We start from the raw sequence: 14,524 nt of genomic DNA, 5'->3' as shown, positions 1-14,524 counted from the left end.
AGCTTCACGTATCACAATGTTTCTAGCAAATTAGCTCATAACTAACAAGTTAAACTAACTAACAAGGACGTTTCAATATACCGGTATATACTATGTACATAAACTTGCAATGTTACAATGAACACTGGACATGGAACAAACGAGGTCAATTAAATAACCAATAAAATATTGACATGATATGCAAAAATTGTAAAAAGTATTTTTAATTTGTTATTAAATTTGGATTGGTTTGCTACTTAAGGAATAGTTCTCTATTTGTTCACAAAAATCCGTGTTGGACGGCAAACCACATGTAACATTGCAATTTAAAATCAGCAGCACTTTGCAAACCATAACAAATATACTAACAGACAACATAACAATAACATATTCAATACAAAAGCCTCAATGATTCTTCATATCCAGTTTTCTTCAATCACATAACAAATTCTTATTAAAAAGCAAACAAAAACATACATATAGCCAACTCACTAAAATATAGAAAATTTATGTTTCATTATTCAACTTACAAAATCCATTAAAAGTTATATGTTATAAAAGTTATAATATTTATATATAATAATTGAAAATGGAAAATAAAGTAGATAGAATAAAATAATTTGTTGTTCTTTCCAAGACAAAACCAGTCTAAATGTAAATATGAAAAAAATATGCGCTACACAAAATTAATGTATTAAAAAAACATCACCATGCATTATCACAGTCTGATCAAATGGAATGTTACATTTATTTTGGAATGTATTTTGAATGACTTAAGTAATATGCAACTGAATAAAATGCAGAGAGATGTAAACAGTAATCAGATGTCACAATGAAATGTTAACTAATTTTAACCCTCTCCCACTTTGATAATTTATTATTATGTATTTTGATGAATATGTAGTTCCTTAGAAAGTTAAATTCAATTAAATACCTTTCTTACTAGATTAAAGTTTTAAAGGCCCCTTTTCCAACCCTTAGATACCGATGAGCAGCAAACAGCATAAAATCTGAACAGACTGCGAGTTTCTGGTTTTATGCTATTTGCACATAGCCTTTTTCACTTTGCTTCTGAGGGTGAAGAGGGTTAAAGAGCATGCTAAGCCAATCTCTTGGTATGAAAGCAATAAAAATGAAATAATATGATAAATAAATCACACTTACACTTTTACATCTGAAACATTTATCCACAAATTCATAGAAATTTCCTTAAACATATCTTAACACATTTTTTGAAAATTTTAAACATGACACTTGGATTAAAAAATAGAGGCCTGTAAATATGTTGTGTTAAAGATTGTGTCTTGTGGTTTAATTTAATTTATCCCCTTCATGACTTCAATAAAATTCAACAATTGATTTATAATTCTGTCCCTTCATATACAAATTTGGAAATATGTAAAATGTTTTTTTGATTTACATATTTTAAGATAATTTATTGTTTGTTCTTTTAACTATTCTTATTAAATATATTTACTAATTGGCCTGATGTTATCATTTAAAATGTCCCTTATGAAAAAATATTTTTAAGTTGTAAGTAAAAACCCCTCAATATTTCATGCCCTTTTCAATCTAAATTCTGTCCCTTCATATACAAATTTGGAAATATGTAAAATGTTTTTTTTTATTTACATATTTTAAGATAATTTATTGTTTGTTCTTTTAACTATTCTTATTTAATATATTTACTTATTGGCCTGATGTTATCATTTAAAATGTCCCTTATGAAAAAATATTTTTAAGTTGTAAGTAAATTCCCCTCAATATTTCATGCCGTTTTCAATCTAAATTGTATTAACCAAGCGCCAGATTCCAAAATTAGAATGAAAACACACCTTTAATAATAAAGAGCTGCGCCATGAGCGCATGATACGCCCGTCGTTCGCCAATGAAGTAGTAAGGTAATAAATAACCCTTTGAATCATTTTTTTACTTCAGTTTATTTGTATTTGAATACATGGTTTATTTTATAAGAACATGAGCATGGAGCGCCGTCTCCTTGACATTCAACAAAGTCCCATAACTGTGGAACAACAATTCAGAATTCCGTCAAAAACGAAAGGGGATCAGGTTTTATCAATATTAAGATTGTGTTGAAATTTGAAAAAAATCCATCGAAGGATATTTGAGCTACGGTAGGACATTCAATGAAATAACGAAATTTTGACGAACAAAGTCCCATAACTCTGGAACGACAATTCAGAATTCCGTCAAAAACGAAAGGGGATCAGGGTTTATCAATATTAAGATTGTGTTGAAATTTGAAAAAAATCCATCGAAGGATATTTGAGCTACAGTAGGACATTCAATGAAATCACGAAATTTTGACGAACAAAGTCCCATAACTCTGGAACGACAATTCAGAATTCCGTCAAAAACGAAAGGGGATCAGGGTTTATCAATATTAAGATTGTGTTGAAATTTGAAAAAAATCCATCGAAGGATATTTGAGCTACAGTAGGACATTCAATGAAATCACGAAATTTTGACGAACAAAGTCCCATAACTCTGGAACGACAATTCAGAATTCCGTCAAAAACGAAAGGGGATCAGGGTTTATCAATATTAAGATTGTGTTGAAATTTGAAAAAAATCCATCGAAGGATATTTAAGCTACAGTAGGACATTCAATGAAATCACGAAATTTTGACGAACAAAGTCCCATAACTCTGGAACGACAATTCAGAATTCCGTCAAAAACGAAAGGGGATCAGGGTTTATCAATATTAAGATTGTGTTGAAATTTGAAAAAAATCCATCGAAGGATATTTGAGCTACAGTAGGACATTCAATGAAATCACGAAATTTTGACGAACAAAGTCCCATAACTCTGGAACGACAATTCAGAATTCCGTCAAAAACGAAAGGGGATCAGGGTTTATCAATATTAAGATTGTGTTGAAATTTGAAAAAAATGCATCGAAGGATATTTGAGCTACAGTAGGACATTCAATGAAATCACGAAATTTTGACGAACAAAGTCCCATAACTCTGGAACGACAATTCAGAATTCCGTCAAAAACGAAAGGGGATCAGGGTTTATCAATATTAAGATTGTGTTAAAATTTGAAGAAAATCTGTCAAAGGATATTTGACGTAGCGTACGACATTAACAGACGGACAGACGGACGCGGGGTATACCATAATACGTCCCGTCATAGACGGGCGTATAAAAAGTTATTGATTAATTTTCTTGACTTTACCAGCATTGAGAACTATGATAGAACTTTCTACAATCTGCTGTTTTATGTGTGTTACTCTCTACTAAAGAAAATAAATTAAATAATGTCCAATCAGAGGTGTTACATTTTAACTTTCCTTGAAATGCATGGTGTTGGCAAAGATATAACATTGTCAAACTACATGATTTCTCCTTATATATCACTCTGAACCAATAACAATCACAATTATTTTTTTTAATCAGAATGATTACGTTTTTATCTTGCCCCAAATTAAACAATACTGGTATTGATATTTAATAGTCCAACCAGATGATTTCTTTTTTCTAAATCTCCACCAATGAAAATCGAATTTTGCCCAAAACATATAGACGATATTTCCTAGCTTTCTCGGAAGTGTACGGTGTCAAAGATCTGACTGACTTCCTGTATCTGGACGTTGATTCTCGTCTGCTTCATGAGCTCTTGGTGCCACATTCCAAGATGGCGGATCTCCGGGACAAGGGCAAATAACTCTGACAGCCGCGACTTTACGTTCAAGACCTTGGCTGAAAGCAAACAAACAGAAAAATAAGAGTTTTTGTTAGTATACAATTTGAAAATTATAAAACAAATAAAGAACTCTAATTTGAGAAATGGATACACCTGTTGAGTTCACTGAGTATTTACTACTACTTTCTTCAGGAACTTGACTAAACCAAGACCTCAAAATTAAATAATTGTAATTGTATTGAAAATGAAATAAACAAAGTTGAATGAAATTCAAATTTAAAATTTACAAAATTATTTAGATTTAATAAAACAAGAGCACCGCATAACGGGTGCCACGCTCGGCTGCGAAAGCTTGTAAGAATTTTATTTTGGAGGTCACAGTGACCATGACCTTTGACCTAGTGACCCAACAAGAGATGTGTTTGTCAGAAACACAATGCCCCCTCCCCCTACTGCGCCGCATTGAAATAAAATGTCTATTTATCATTTGGCAGGTATAGAAATCATCTCCCTTGAATTTTGTCCAATCAAACCGGGGAGGGGGGGGGTGTCACAGCCAATTATGACCATGTCAGACATCACTGACAACCACCGCCTGTGGTTTAAAAGAGATCATAACCAGAGTTGATCATGTATCTATGGACATAAGTCCACAGGTATGTAATGAACATCAAAGAAATTATAATTATATCATTTAAAAAGAAAAAAATGAAAAATCAATCATTTGGGTTATAAATAAACAAAATAATAAATCTGTACAGTAACTGTGAAAAGAACTTCAATTGTTGGTAAGGAAATATATAATATGAGATTTATAATTATATGAATTACTTTCCTTGAAAATAATTGTCTGTAACAAATCTCTATTTTTAGTAGCAAATAATCAAAAGCTACTATACTGTGACTGTAGATTCACCACTCAAAATGTGCAGCTTCATGAGATACACATGCATGCCAAATATATCAAGTGGCTATGTTCAATATTGAAAAAAAAATCTCCCTTTTTAAAGCTTATTACTTCCCTTAAATCTGTATTTTTTACCATAGACCGTAAAGGATGACCTTGACCTTTTACCACAATGTGTTTGTCAGAAACACAATGCCACCTACTGTGCCGCTTTGATTTATTTAACAAAAATATATACGTGGGCAGGTCAGATAACTATGTCCATTTAAAGCTTATTACTTCCCTTGACTTGTTTTTTCGACCCTAGACCTTGAAGGATGATGTTCACCTTGATATTTTACCACTCAAAATGTGCAGCTCCATGAGATACACATGCATGCCAAATATCAAGGTGCTATCTGCAATATTTAAAAAATTATGGCCAATGTTAAGGTTTTAGCACGACGCCTACGGCGGATGGCGGACGACGAGCTGGCTATGACAATAGCTCAAATTTCCCCAAAAACAGCCTTGCTAATTAAACAACAAGTATGGAAAGAACTTTTTAACTTGTGTAATCTGAGGCGCAGAGTTTAACAATGTTCTAAACATCAATAAGCTATGTTGAGCATTGCACATACTAAGCTCGTATGACTTCAGGGCTGCGATAAGCTTTCTGCGACCTTCCTCAATGGCCTCTGGGTATGCCAGGTCAGAGAAGTCTGGAATAAAACATATGATCTATATTGTATATGAACATTGCACTGGGAAAATGGGGCTTAATTCATGGGCCTAAAGTTGCGTCCTGTTCAAGCTAATCTGGGACAACACTTTATGATCATCCATTTAGCCCTATTTTCTTAGAACGAGGCTCATATATCATTTATCTCATCCATTTGTCAATTGCATATAGGGACAAGGAAGTATAAGACGATCCGCTGAATTAATAAACACAGTTTAAATTTTGTGATATAATTTATCAATATTGACTTCATAGCATACTTGAGAGCTTACTGAATGTTGAATTTATCATCATGTTCATTTTCTATTTGAACCGCTCTCTGCGAAAAACGGGGCATAATGAGTGTGCATGCATGTGCATAAACTGGCGTCCTAACTTAGCCTGTGTATTCCGCATGGGCTAGTCACCAACGCCACATTCGGCTTTTATGGAATTTTTTGTTTAAGTCTCTTCTCAACGAAAATCCAGTCAAGGTGCAAAGTGTTGTCCCTGATCAGCCTGTGCAGACTGCACAGGCTAATTTTGGATGACATTTTACGCACAAACATTGAACCCAGTTTTCACAGAACTTGGCTCATATTCATCAAAAGTTGATCAGCTAAAGTTATAATCAAAATTTAAATGATGTGATTCAATAACTGAATGTTGACACTGTCATAATGTTAACTTTCTTCCAGTACAATAACAAGTCCCAATAAAACAGTCAAGAATTGGCTTTATTTACATACCTGAGGCCATAAACAACACGGCTGCCAGCACGGCAACTTCATACACGTCCATATTGGCCGTGTGCACTTTCTTTCCCACCTCCATCAGTTGCTGCCTGAACGGGTAGAAGGGATTCCTGGCGGAGACATTCCAGCTCCAGAAGTGCTGAAAGTTGGTCTCCTCAGGGCCGTACAGCTTGTGGCCCGCCATCAGCAGCGTGGACATGAATGTCACGTTCCTGCAGAGGAACGCCTTGTCCTCTGGGTGTAGGACACTGAAACCTGCAGACAGAAACAGATGTATTAAAAATTCCATTAACACTAAAAATCAACAAATATTTTGAAAAAACCCATAAAAAACAGTGTTCTTCATAGCAATTACAAAAATGTAAACGCCAAATGTGGTATGGTAACATAGATTTAACAAGATAAAAACTCTTGTTTTTATTTTTTCATGAGAACTTTGTCATGCTTCCAACGCTGCCTGAAGCCATTCTCGCGTTCGGTCCTAACTGTTTGGATATCATTGTGGAAAATTCACATGGAATATGTTGTCAAACAAAAAATAAAAACAAGCATTTACTCGCACTTGGAAAATAATACTAAATTCATGTGTGTTAAGCACTTTCTGCCTTAACTGTATTTTCACTAAGAAGAGCTTTCTTTTAAATCAAAAATACCACACAAGCAGAAAGTGTCGTCCCTGATTAGCTTGTGTACACTGCAAAGGGTTTATCAGGGATGACACTTTTTGCATCATTTTAAATGTAAATAAGCACATTCGTTGAATTGATATCCCCTGCCAAATAAAATTGTTATACTGTATGGATGGATGCAAATCCCTTGATACATGGTATAAAATCATTAAGTGTAGGTAATTGATTTTATTGCTGAGATATAATCCATAAAAGTTCCATCATACCAAAACAACAAAGGTGAATAACTCTTATTTAAGAAAGTGTAGGGTTATGGTGCTTGTGCAAGGAGATTCCACTCATTTATATATATACACCCACAAAGTCTTATTTTGAAATCTTGTATCATATCTGAGATATGGTCCTGCCAAAACAAAAAAGGGAAATAACTCTTCATTTAAGAAAGTGTAGGGATAAGGTTCCTTAGAATGGTACATCTCCTCATTGATATAAATACACTCATGAAGTTTCATGTTAAAATCTTGTATGGTATGTGAAACATTGTAAAGGTACATAATACAAAAAACAAAGGGCAATAACGCTTATTTAAGAAAGTTTAAGGTTATAGTTCTTGTGCATGGAACTTCTCTTTATTGATATGTATACACCTATGAAGTTACATGTTGATATCTTACAGAGTTAGTGAGATATAGACCTCAAAAGTTTGTGACAGACGGACGACTGACGGAAGGACAACGCTAATTCTATATCCCTCTGCCTTTAGCGGGGGATAAATTTAAGAAAAAGACATTTACAATTGTTCATTAATTTTCAGCATATGAAATAATAGAATTAAAATGCATAAAGATTTTTCCAATTATTTTACATTTTAGCAGCTACCTGGGTAATTGGATTTAATGCATTTAAGTAAAGTGTTGTCCCATATAAGTCTGGGCAGTCTGCACAGGCTAGGCAGGTTTGACACTTTCTTCTTGTATTGTTTTTGTTTGTTTGAAGTTTCTTCTTAGCGAAAAAGGCGACTACATTGTACACATGTTAATCTGGGACGACACTTTTTAGGCACATGCATGAAGGCCCTGGGACGACACTTTATAGGCACATGCATGAAATCCCTGGGACGACACTTTATAGGCACATGCATGAAATCCCTGGGACGACACTTTATAGGCACATGCATGAAATCCCTGGGACGACACTTTATAGGCACATGCATGAAATCCCTGGGACGACACTTTATAGGCACATGCATGAAATCTCTGGGACGACACTTTATAGGCACATGCATGAAATCACTGGGACGACACTTAATAGGCTCATGCATGAAATCCCTGGGACGACACTTTATAGGCACATGCATGAAATCCCTGAGACGACACTTTATAGGCACATGCATAAAAATCCCTGGGACGACACTTTATAGGCACATGCATGAAATCCCTAGGACGACACTTTATAGGCACATGCATGAAATCCCTGGGACGACACTTTATAGGCACATGCATGAAATCACTGGGACGACACTTTATAGGCACATGCATGAAATCCCTGGGACGACACTTTATAGGCACATGCATGAAATCCCTGGGACGACACTTTATAGGCACATGCATGAAATCCCTGGGACGACACGTTATAGGCACATGCATGAAATCCCTGGGACAACACTTTATAGGCACATGCATGAAATCCCTGGGACAACACTTTATAGACACATGCATGAAATCCCTGGGACGACACTTTATAGGCACATGCATGAAATCCCTGGGACGACACTTTATAGGCACATGCATGAAATCCCTGGGACGACACTTTATAGGCACATGCATGAAATCCCTGGGACGACACTTTATAGGCACATGCATGAAATCCCTGGGACGACACTTTATAGGCACATGCATGAAATCCCTGGGACGACACTTTATAGGCACATGCATGAAATCCCTGGGACGACACTTTATAGGCACATGCATGAAATCCCTGGGACGACACTTTATAAGCACATGCATGAAATATCTGGGACGACACTTTATAGGCACGTGCATGAAATCACTGGGACGACACTTTATAGGCACATGCATGAAATCCCTGGGACGACACTTTATAGGCACAGGCATGAAATCCCTGGGATGACACTTTATATACACATGCATGAAATCCCTGGGACGACACTTTATAGGCACATGCATGAAATCCCTGGGACGACACTTTATAGGCACATGCATGATATCCCTAGACACTTTATAGGCACATGCATGAAATCCCTGGGACGACACTTTATAGGCACATGCATGAAATCCCTGGGACGACACTTTATAGGCACATGCATGAAATCACTGGGACGACACTTTATAGGCACATGCATGAAATCCCTGGGACAACACTTTATAGGCACATGCATGAAATCCCTGGGACGACACTTTATAGGCACATGCATGAAATCCCTGGGACGACACGTTATAGGCACATGCATGAAATCCCTGGGACGACACTTTATAAGCACATGCATGAAATATCTGGGACGACACTTTATAGGCACGTGCATGAAATCACTGGGACGACACTTTATAGGCACATGCATGAAATCCCTGGGACGACACTTTATAGGCACATGCATGAAATCCCCGGGACGACACTTTATAGGCTCATGCATGAAATCCCTGGGACGACACTTTATAGGCACATGCATGAAATCCCTGGGACGACACTTTATAGGCACATGCATGAAATCCCTGGGACGACACTTCATAGGCACATGCATGAAATCCCTGGGACGACACTTTATAGGCACATGCATGAAATATCTGGGACGACACTTTATAGGCACATGCATGAAATCACTGGGACGACACTTTATAGGCACATGCATGAAATCCCTGGGACGACACTTTATAGGCACATGCATGAAATCCCTGGGACGACACTTTATAGGCACATGCATGAAATCCCTGGGACGACACTTTATAGGCACATGCATGAAATCCCTGGGACGACACTTTATAGGCACATGCATGAAATCCCTGGGACGACACTTTATAGGCACATGCATGAAATCCCTGGGACGACACTTTATAGGCACATGCATGAAATCCCTGGGACGACACTTTATAGACACATGCATGAAATCCCTGGGACGACACTTTATAGGCACATGCATGAAATCCCTGGGACGACACTTTATAGGCACATGCATGAAATCCCTTGGACGACACTTTATAGGCACATGCATGAAATCCCTTGGACGACACTTTATAGGCACATGCATGAAATCCCTTGGACGACACTTTATAGGCACATGCATGAAATCCCAAGACACTTTATAGACACATGCATGAAATCCCTGGGACGACACTTTATAGGCACATGCATGAAATCCCTGGGACGACACTTTATAGGCACATGCATGAAATCTCTGGGACGACACTTTATAGGCACATGCATGAAATCCCTGGGACGACACTTTATAGGCACATGCATGAAATCCCTTGGACGACACTTTATAGGCACATGCATGAAATCCCTGGGACGACACTTTATAGGCACATGCATGATATTCCTGGGACGACACTTTATAGGCACATGCATGAAATCCCTGGGACGACACTTTATAGGCACATGCATGAAATCCCCGGGACGACACTTTATAGGCTCATGCATGAAATCCTGTTTTCCCAGAGGATGGATCAGTTTTGTTATAAGTAATAGTTAATTAAAACATAAAGAGCCTAATTTTCAGTGCTTATTATAAGTATAAAATCAAAGCCTACCTGGTATCTGGGCAGCAAATTTCACGCCTGCAGTAGTGTTTCGGATTATCCTTAATCTTGCTTGCTGGCAACTTCCTGTGTCCTATGTAGCAAGAATAAACTTTGGTTTTTAAAACTTGAAATCATCACTCTTAACAAATTAGCAGCTTTAAGCATTGAATGTTTCAACCAATGTTATTTTCTGCAAGAAGTTTTAATGAACAAATAAAGAAACTTAAAATATAGTGAATACAAGTCATAAAATTGTCCAAATAAGTAAACAATGGAAGCTTTAAATATCCAGTTAATAACATTAAGTATACCCTCACACATTGTTGTTCAATTCAAGAAAAGTAAACCATATATCAACATATTGATGTTTTCTGGAATTGCCAGCAATTTAATGACAGAAGATTTAAAAACATATATGAACCACTAAATAAAAGAATAGCACATCCGTTTAAGCAATCTAACATTTATTTTGAAACACTAAATAATGTGATATTCACTAACAAAAACCCATTTATGACTAGCGTCTAGAAAAAAGGCCTTGGCAAACAGCGTAGACCCAGATGAGACACCTTATGTTGCAGCGTCTCATCAGGGTATGCGCTGTTTGCTTTGAAGAATTTCTGTAAGAAATATTCTAAATATAGAAATAAATATACAAGACATCCCTAATTTTGGAAATAAATTGATCATATTTAGAAAGATGGGAGAGTCCACTAGGCATTAACAGGTTAAACCAACCTGTTGTTGTACATTTCTGTTCTCTGCACATCGGTCTGTCATCTGCTGAAATACTTTGTTCAAGTGCTCCAGTAGCATCTGTTTGTCGCTGGTCATCGGGAAAGCGTCCTCCACTTCCACGAACGCTCGCCAGTATAGACCAGTTGACGAGTGACGTCACGCGCACCTGCAAATATTAGACTCCGTCCACTGGTTGGCAAAAAGAGGTGAAATTCGTATAAGCGCATATAGAGAAGGTTGAAATAATCATCGTTTTTATTGATAATCATGCACTATATCAAATATATTTTACTAACTATGTCTGAATAAAAACATAAGCGTGCAAGGAAATGCATTTTTGGAACGATTATATTGTTGTTATCCCCACGCTTTTTGAAAAAAAGGTGGGGATATTGTGGTTATCTCCGCCGTCCGTCCGTCCGTCTGTCTGTCCGTCCGTCCTGGCCACTATCTCCTCCTACACTAAAAGCACTAGAACCTTGAAACTTACATACATGGTAGCTATGAGCATATGTGCGACCCTGCACTATTTGGAATTTTGATCTGACCCCTGGGTCAAAAGTTATAGCGGTTGGGGTGGGGCCGCGTCAGAAATTATCACTCTTTTTTTTAGGTTATTTTACATTTACTTCTTTATTTCTACACCGATTCACTTCAAATTGATACTGGACCTCTCTTATGACAATACGGTCAATCTCAACCATGCATGGCCCCATTCCCAACCCTGGGGCTCCCCGCCCACATAGGCCACACCCACCAAAAATTTCCATTTACTATAATTTTTTCATTTCTACACGGATTCACTTCAAATTGATACTGAACTTTTGTTATGACATTAGGGTCAATCTCAACTATGCATGGCCCCAATCCCAACCCTGGGGCGCCCCGCCCACATAGGCCACACCCACCAAAAAATTCCATTTACTATAATTTTTTCATTTCTACACGGATTCACTTCAAATTGATACTGAACTTCTCTTATGACATTAGGGTCAATCTCAACTATGCATGGCCCCATAACCAACCCTGGGGCCCCGCCCACATAGACCACACCCACCCAAAATTGCCTTTACTATAATTTCTTTATTTCTACACTGATTCACTTCAAATTGATATTGAACTTCTCTTATGACAATACAGTCAATCTCAACTATGCATGGCCCCATTACCAACCCTGGGACGCCCCGCCCACATAGACCACACCCACCCGAAATTGCCTTTTACTATAATTTCTTCATTTCTACACCGATTCACTTCAAATTGATACTGAACCTCTCTTATGACAATACGGTCAATCTCAACTATGCATGGCCCCATTACCAACCCTGGGGCCCCGCCCACATAGACCACACCCGCCCAAAATTGCCTTTTACTATAATTTCTTCATTTCTACACCGATTCACTTCAAATTGATACTGAACTTCTCTTATGACAATACGGTCAATCTCAACTATGCATGGCACAATTACCAACCCTGGGGCGCCCTGCCCACATATGTCACACCCACCCAAAATTGCCTTTTACTATAACTTCTTCATTTCTACACCAATTCACTTCTAATTGATGATGAACTTCTCTTATGACAATACGGTCAATCTCAGCTATGCATGGCCCCATTACCAACCCTGGGGCACACCTAGGTCAAACATTCGGCGTGGGGATACGCGTCGGCCTCTGCCGCGCCATTTCTAGTTATTATTTGTTTTTACTATAAACGAACTCTGGAGTGGAACACAATTTACGAGCGCGGTATGCGGTTACCATAAAAATCTCTACTTGGCACATCTTCGCGACCATTTTTTAGATAAAAAATTCTCTGATATAGAAATTCTTTCAGAATAAATCAAATTTAATGAACGAACAAAAATAAGGATGTAAACAAACAGCAAATAGATCGACTTTATGTACGCAACATTTAGTAACTAATTTGAACATTTATGCCTGTAAAAACTTGCCTTGTTACACATTAAATAAATTCCCTTGATAAATGTATTTTTTTTTATTTAATTATTCACACCTATTTTGACACTCTTTGTTTCAGCGTTTTTAACCCGGTGTTTTATTGCACCTTTGTTCATCATAAAGCGATTATCTCGTTATGATCGGATACTGTCCAAACAATTACAAAGAACACATGGTGTCATAAATCCAGGGACCTATTCTTGGGCCCCTGCATAAACCACATGTGGCATTCAAGTGTCAGGTCATTAAATATAATTTATGATACCTCCATGTCATCTCTTGTCATATTGAGCGATCATCTAAGCAAAATTGTAAAGCCAAAATACGAAACAGTTGCTTTAATAAAATATTTTAACATATTTAAAAAAATAAAGATATTTGTCCGAAATGGATTAACAGGAATTAGTGTATGTATATATTAGCCTGTTTAATCATAATAATAGAGTGTTTATGACTATAAATTAAAAATATTGCGCAATTTCATTGCTACACAATTAACATATTTAACAAGTACCGGCAAATGTAAACTCGGCTATTACGTGTTAAGATTGTACGTTTCTGTAGTGTACGAAATGACATCATGAAAACAAGCAAACAACAAAAGGGTAAAAAATACTCGCGTTAAATAAATTAATATATAGATTTATTTATCATAAAATGCTAGATTGTTATCATTCCTTATCACCAGTAAAGAGAGTGCACGCAAAGACAGTTTAGTTTGCTTAATATGCAGTTCTTGTTTTTCATATGTGTGCTAAACTTTATGATATTGTCATTCGATGGAAACGAAACGGTAATTCATGCAATGGAAAATAAAATAACTACAATGTTTATAAATTGTAATGTATTCCGCGTTTAGGGCTTCGTTTTATAATTGATTAAATGCCCCTCTTACACTTTCGCTCGCTTATGAACAATACAGTATCTACACCACTTATAATCATAATCAAATTAATATATGTGCTATTATCTTTGAAATATAATTTACCAAAATCTTACAATCACAAAGAATAGGAAAGACTATTTATTGTTTTGTTTTGTTGGATTGCCAGTTTTTAGTCACCCGACCACGTTTACTCTGATGTAAATAACTAATTCGTATTTTTATACAGAGGAAATTATATTTATGAAAATACATTTATTGGTACTAAATATTATATTTTTGCACTATTATTTAAGAGTTGTAATGTTTATTTCGGATTTTTGTATCGTTTTATTGACTAAACAAACGACATGTATACATGTTTTACGTTACTGTAACCAGTGTTTTTTGCCAACCAGCCAGTGCGCATGCGCGGAAAATCCCGAATGTAAACAATAACATTCAACTGGTCTATACTTCTCCGACTGGTGATGCTTGAGCCTCCCGACGCTCCCGGACTGCGGCGAGTCACAAAATTCAGAATTGTCGAGAATTTTACGTTTGAA

General features: G+C 36.6%; 1 protein-coding gene and 1 long non-coding RNA gene across 2 annotated transcripts in view; one reads left to right on the top strand and one right to left on the bottom strand.

Moving 5' to 3' along the window:
- Positions 1–1,833: 1,833 nt before the first annotated feature.
- Positions 1,834–3,142, top strand: LOC127871344 (uncharacterized). The gene is made up of 2 exons (XR_008045296.1): positions 1,834–2,049; positions 2,694–3,142. It is a non-coding gene; the product is annotated as an uncharacterized LOC127871344 (long non-coding RNA).
- Positions 3,143–3,154: 12 nt separating this feature from the next.
- LOC127871334 (uncharacterized) overlaps positions 3,155–14,524 on the bottom strand; it is a 176,238-nt gene continuing 164,868 nt past the window's right edge. Inside the window, exons 3-5 of the mRNA XM_052414148.1 lie at positions 6,007–6,085; positions 5,178–5,258; positions 3,155–3,706 (exon numbers count right to left, since the gene is read on the bottom strand). Of these exons, the coding sequence (XP_052270108.1) occupies positions 3,540–3,706; positions 5,178–5,258; positions 6,007–6,085 (327 nt within the window). The 3' untranslated portion in view covers positions 3,155–3,539. The remainder of the gene's footprint in view (positions 3,707–5,177; positions 5,259–6,006; positions 6,086–14,524) is intronic.

This window comes from Dreissena polymorpha, chromosome 3 (genome assembly GCF_020536995.1).
Source record: "Dreissena polymorpha isolate Duluth1 chromosome 3, UMN_Dpol_1.0, whole genome shotgun sequence".
NCBI lineage: Eukaryota > Metazoa > Mollusca > Bivalvia > Myida > Dreissenidae > Dreissena > Dreissena polymorpha.
This window is presented reverse-complemented; position numbering and strand designations above follow the sequence as displayed.